The 6,527-nt window shown below is 33.9% G+C and overlaps 1 protein-coding gene across 3 annotated transcripts in view; it reads left to right on the forward strand.

Annotated features, from left to right (window-relative positions):
• Window positions 1-6,527, forward strand: part of IDE (insulin degrading enzyme) — a 65,779-nt gene that overhangs the window by 55,578 nt on the left and 3,674 nt on the right. For all 3 annotated transcript variants that reach the window (XM_035329526.1, XM_035329524.1, XM_035329525.1), the window contains exons 21-23: window positions 2,422-2,694; window positions 5,082-5,143; window positions 5,926-5,998. In XM_035329526.1, coding sequence (XP_035185417.1) covers window positions 2,422-2,694; window positions 5,082-5,143; window positions 5,926-5,998 — 408 coding nt within the window. The remainder of the gene's footprint in view (window positions 1-2,421; window positions 2,695-5,081; window positions 5,144-5,925; window positions 5,999-6,527) is intronic.

The raw sequence follows: 6,527 nt of genomic DNA on the forward strand, positions 1-6,527 counted from the left end.
ATATGTTGTTATAAACCAAATAGAGGTTTAGGAGAATTTTTACCAAGAGGAAATTAGATCAGTTTTGTAAATTTTAGATCATCTTAGAGAATCAGCAGCAATTTGGTCTTTTCTGCTCGTAATCTCACTTCCAGGCTTGCTTGAGGATTCACGAGCCTTGGTTGTTGAGGATTCAAAAGCCTTAGCTTAGAAATATTACTGCATGGGTAATGGTAAGCTGCAATACTGATGAAATCCTAAATGCATTGTAAGAATACAGCTATTTACTAGTAAGTACAAATAATTACCTGAACCAGTAAGACTGAAAACTGGTAAGCTTATTCCAGATAGGGTAACAAGGGGAGACGAGCATTTTACCTATATTTCAATCATGCAAACTGTTATGTAAGTAGTACAGTTGCTTTTTAAAAATTATTATTATTTTATTTTTCCAAAGATGAGAGGCATAGGAATGTCTCAGTTTGATGACTGAATGGAAACATAACATCGGTATCGTTACAGCATTATGAATTACCAGGGAGATCAGGCAAGATTAGACTTCTTGTGAGCAGAACCAGCCACATCACATTGATCTAGATAAATACCTGTTGAAAATAGCACAGGACCCAGGTTGCTTAGCTGGTTTTTGGAGTGTGTTGGTGGCAGGTTTCTCACAGAAGCTGGAGCTAACTGCTAAAGAGGAGGTGGGGAAAACCAGTGAGGAAGAACTGTGTGATTATGTCAGTACAGCAACCAGTATGGTGTGACTACCAAATAATAGAGTTCACAAGACTTAGGAGGGAAGACAGCCAAAATACCAGCAAAATTCAGTAAGCTCAATTGAATTGTTAGTAAGATCTCTGAGAAAGCTAGGGAGAAAAGAATTTCAAGAGTTAGCAGTCTGTTAAACAATAGAAGTAGTAATGAGGACTCATTCAATAAACACTTAAGAAATACAAGAAAGACAAAGGGAAAAGGAGTAAATTTTAAGGAGTTCAGGCATGATGAACTCTACATTTCAAAAGCAAAATGCTGGAAAACTGGAACTAGAAATCTTACAACTGAGAGTTTTCAGATGATAGGTGTGGTACTGGAAAAATAAGAAGGGTAAGTGCTATGCCCTTCTTTTTAAAACAAAAGAGAGAAGAGCAGGGAAATTGCAGATCAATCAGCTTCATTCTAATTCCTGGGGAAGAAAATCATGTGTTACCAAAGTAGTTATAAACTCACAGAAGACAACTGAGAAACAATTACTAGGCAAACTCATTTCAAAGTATTAATTTTTTTAATACAGTGTGGCTGGCTGGATGAAAATGACGATGTCATGGGTCTCATCTTGATAGCAGGAAAGGCACATAACATTCTCAAACAAGCTACAGAGAGAGCTTGCAAATGCTTCACATTTGGATGGAAAGCTATGACTGGAGAACAAATAAGAATAGTTCATTAGAAAAATGTCATTCTTTATTCTCATCCAGTGCTATTTAGTATTTTCTTCAACTCTCTGGATGATAGAAGACTGAATATACTTCCTAAATCTTCAGATAATACTAAGCTGGGAGAGGCTGCAAGTGTGTGGGAAGACAGAATTAGAATTCAAAATTAGTTTGACATTCTGGAAACATGACTGGAATACAGATAAGATGCTATTTGGTAGGAACAGTTTAGGAGGAATAATCAATGGCACAGACGCAAGATAGGAAGCAATTGGCTAGCTAGCAGTTCTGTAGAAAACAATCACTGGATTACTCTGGGTCAGAAGTAGAACATAAATGAGCAATGTCAAGCTGCTGTCTAAAAGAAAGAAACACTGGGATATATAAAGGGAAGCTTCCAAGATGAATGCGCAATAATAATTCTGTGTTGTTCAAGAATTTTGAAATATTATGCCCAGTTTTGACACAAAGAAGAGAGCATCAAGGAACAATTAGAAAGCCATAAAATGGCATTTAAAAGACTGAAATGTAACAGGTTTGTTATAAAAAGAGAAGAAGACTGAAGAAAATCTTAGGTATTCAGACAAGCAAAAGCTGCAAAAAAGGAAGGGAAAATATTTCCTTTGTATCTAATTGATAAGAAATAATTCTCTTACATTGCAGCAAAGTGAATTCAGATTAGACTTTATGGAAAAATAGTAAGTTCCTGGTGCTGAGTCTGATGAAGTGCTAGAGTACAGCCTGATTTCTGCTTACCTAATCCTGATGACAGTTGCTTTTGTTCTTTCTTGGTCTGCCTCATCTCCTCCTCGCCCCTCCCCTGAACTGATACCTCAATGAAATAAAGATGTTTTTAAAAGTACAGTGACATATTTTGAAAACCTGTATTCATAATACAGAATTAGATGTAGCATAACATTGCAACCCTTTCAAACTTGCCACGTTTATCAAAGTTAATGCTGCAACAGAGGATTTCTTTAAATTTGTCACTGTTTGGTTTTCCAAGGTTACATTGTGTTCAGTGGTCCGCGTCGGGCAAATGGCATACAAGGACTGCGATTTATTATCCAATCTGAAAAGCCACCACACTACTTAGAAAGCAGAGTGGAAGCATTCTTAAAGACTATGGAGAAATGTATAGAAGATATGACAGAAGAGGCCTTCCAAAAACACATCCAAGCTTTAGCAATTCGTCGTCTAGACAAACCAAAGAAGCTGTCTGCAGAATGTGCTAAATATTGGGGAGAAATAATTTCTCAGCAGTATAACTTTGACAGAGGTAAGAAAAATTATAGTTCCTTTAAAGCTGAATGCTATAATCTGGCTACGTTTGTAACTGTTGAATGTGAGGATATTCATTTGGGAACAGCTTAAACTTTTACTTAGCCTGTGTTTAATTTCATACACTTGTTGTGATTTCAGTCCTATAAATTGCATTTCTTCATTCTGCCCTGAGAAAATAGTTCATTTTTGCAGCCCATGGTCTCTTTGCTGTAGGTGCTGTTACTAATAGAAGATAAACCTGTTCCCTGATATTCCCCACATGACAGAGGGTGGCAAGTGCTTCATTGCCTTTCTGTCCTTTCCTTTAAGGCTCAGAGAGAAATAAAATAGGTCAAGGACTGGAAGTGGTTTGGATGTAAGTGTTGGTGTTGCCTAAGCTTAAATTTTTGTTTTGGTGTTCAGACACACATCTTTATTACATGTGTGCCTAATACTTGACTGAGATGCATTCAAATGCTCTTTGACGTTCCTGACAGCACAGGCTATGAATGCAATTCCTATTCCCGTTGTGCTGGGGGAGCGAAAGGAAAATAATTGCAGAGTCAACAGCAGGCATCTTAACTAACACATGACCTGTCTCAACTTGAAGTAGGCCTAATAGAAATGTGAGTTTTAAAATATTTTTTAAGCCGTGATGCTTTGAAGATGATAAGCTTGTAGAAGACTGAGATCCAACTTCTACTGTTATTACTAAAAATGGACAGACAGTTACACTCATAGCATAAAACTGTGCTCCTACATACTATTGAAGTTTTATTTTCCCCTTTTCATCAGTGTTGGAAGATTTTAAAATCCAAAATACTGAGGTATGTAAATAAGATTCTGAGTTAGCTTTTATTTCATATCACTAAATAATACATTTTGAAACAAAACTAACTTGATTTTTATAATAAAGGTAGGCTTCTTTTCCCTAAAAGGTAAGGATAAGAGTTTTAAGACTAGTTTTTATTGTGTTCACTGTTTACTTTCTAAAAATAGACTTCTATAAAGAAATAAAATGTAATACTTAAATGTTTTAGTTTCCAACTTAAAAAAAGAAAGGTATAGATTAGCTTTTCATCACATTTTTGTCTCAGCTCTTATAGATGTAATTGTCAATGTCCGTAATATGCTACCTACATAAAAATCACTGTGTATCTTTTGATTTTTCTTTTGCTTTACATGCAGATTATCAGCTTTTTGTAGCAAATACAGTCTTTTTTTTTTTTGTAGAGCTACTGAACTGTTTTAATAATGAAGAATTTTGAATTGTCATCTAGCTTGGTCTTCAGAGTATGAGAGCTATTGACAAGATCTCATGCCTGAGTATAAGGAGTGATGTGAAAGTTTAATACCTCAAGTACTTGTGTCTGATAATAGTTTATATTTTCTCTGCCTTAAGTCTCTCCGTATTTACCATACCTGTATCGATTGTCTCTCTAGATGTTCTTACTGCTTAGCTGTAGCCATAGCTTTCATAACTAACTCCCACCAAACCTACTATTTTCCTTGAGTTTCATATCTTTAATTCCCTTCTACCCACTAGTACTTCTATTCCATTAAATGATTCTAATGTGACTAGATTTGTCAAATCAGAAATTCGTATTTCAGCCTTAAGAAGTAAAGTGCTTTTTTCAGGTTTTTACATTTTTGTTATTATAACTCCTACTGTTTTACATTACACATATAAAAAATTATTCTCAAATACCATGTGATTTTCCCAGACTGTTTTGTTGATTTGTGAATTTCCGCCCTGTAGAACTTCCTATGAACTACTTTTAGCTACATATTTGTACTTTTGCAAACATTTTTCTTGATCTTCTTGCTAACCCCAAGAAAAGCAAGCATACCTACAACAAAAACATTCATACTTATCAATGATATTACATGAGTTTATTGTAATTTAATTTATATAAGGTGACATAGTTACTGAGACGTGCCCCAGATATATGAAAGGTGATTATTCCTTAATGGGTATGATGTAGGCAATTAGTGTTCCTTACATTTATGTTAAAATATTTATGGCATCTTTCCTAACTGTGTATAAAGGCTTTCTATAATCAGTCTGCATTAGAAATATGTAACATCAATTTGAAGATGATGTAGGGAAGTAGACATATCTTTTTAGCTACTGAATAGCATACAGTGCAATCAGCATTCTTCAAATGTGCATTTTTTAGTAAGTCCATTTGATTGGACTTACTAAATAGTGTAATTTTCTTCGAGGCTTTCAGTGACACTTTTAGTGGTACAAGTGTTGGCTTGTAAGTTAAGAATGAAAAGCATATCACTTGCAGTCAATTCCAGCATCTGAATTTGAAAGAAAAATACTTTGAATAAGTAGTGTGTTAATAACCAGCTATGATTTGCAGACTTATTCTAATTTTTACTATTGTTGTACAGATAACATTGAAGTGGCTTATCTAAAGACCCTGACCAAGGATGATATCATACAGTTCTACAAGGTAAGTTAGTCATGTAGTTGTAACGTTATTTGGAAAGAGATGTATTTGAAAATTGTTTCTCTTTTGTAATCTTTGTTTATCCTTTTCACTAGCCAGGGTCGTTCTTACATTATCTTTTATTTGTATTTGAGTTTCAATCTTACTGCTTAAAACTGATCACTTCTTAAATGGCACAGTGAACCCTAACACTTTTTTTTATGTAGTATGGTAGCATGGATGAAGATATGCAGCAAATAAACTTAGAGAATGGAATTTCAATGGCTGTTATTTAATAAGTAGTAACTTGAACAAATACGTACACTTTGTGTTTGTAGAAATCTATACTTCTTAAAAAATTTTTTGCATATTCTAGTGCTCAATACATGATTATCCACTATTCCAGAGTAAAAGTAACTGGCTAGATTAGTGAAAATAGTCAAAGTGAGTTTAATAATCGGGTTCAGGGTGATGTATTCCTAGAAGGTTGCTAGGATTTTCAGTTGTATTTCTGATACTATGATAGCTAATAGCTGAATTTCTGTTACTTCATTTTATTTGTTTTGCTTTGGTTTTGGTTGGTTTGTGTTGTTTTTTCTGAGTCCCTGAGCAGGACATGAATTTTGTAAACAACTTGATTCTAAAATTATTCAAGGTACTCTATGCATGGCTATTCATTATATTTTAAGGAACATCTCAAAATTCACCGTCACTTGAAAACTTAGAATGTAAATGTTGACATTTTATAAATACAATCTCTGAGTGATAGTTTCCACACCTGAAAGAATTGGTGTTGTTTACTGTAGGTGCTGTTGGCAATAGATGCTCCCAGAAGACACAAGGTATCAGTGCATGTCCTTGCAAGGGAAATGGATTCATGTAAGTATTGTGCTGAAAATAGTATCTAATCAATTACTGTTTGAGGAAGTCATAGTTAAAGACAACCTTGTTGTATGAAATAAAAACATAACAGGAAAAATCTAGTTCTGGAGAGTGTATACCTTGCAGAGAATCATACATTTTTTTCTATAGATTTTCTTCACAGGGGTTCTTAAAGTTTTGTAATAGACATTTGTGGCCAAGTTTTTCAGCCATTCTGAAGTATGTTGATACAAAACAGTATATCATTAAGTAGCACTTCTTTTCAAAGCAGAATATTTTAATATAAGTATAAAACTCCATAATACTCTTACTGGGGACAGAACAAAAATTCCTAAAACAAAATCAGGATTTACAGTTATCACTAGAATGCTTGCTTTCTTTACAAGCAATGAATGTCCGCAACTTACTACTCAAGTACCCTCCAAATAGAGATAGATATATATATATATATATATATACATATAAATACACATATATACATATATATATATATATATATATATATATATATATATATATATATATA

This window comes from Oxyura jamaicensis, chromosome 6, assembly GCF_011077185.1.
Source record: "Oxyura jamaicensis isolate SHBP4307 breed ruddy duck chromosome 6, BPBGC_Ojam_1.0, whole genome shotgun sequence".
In the NCBI taxonomy this organism is placed as follows: Eukaryota; Metazoa; Chordata; class Aves; order Anseriformes; family Anatidae; genus Oxyura; species Oxyura jamaicensis.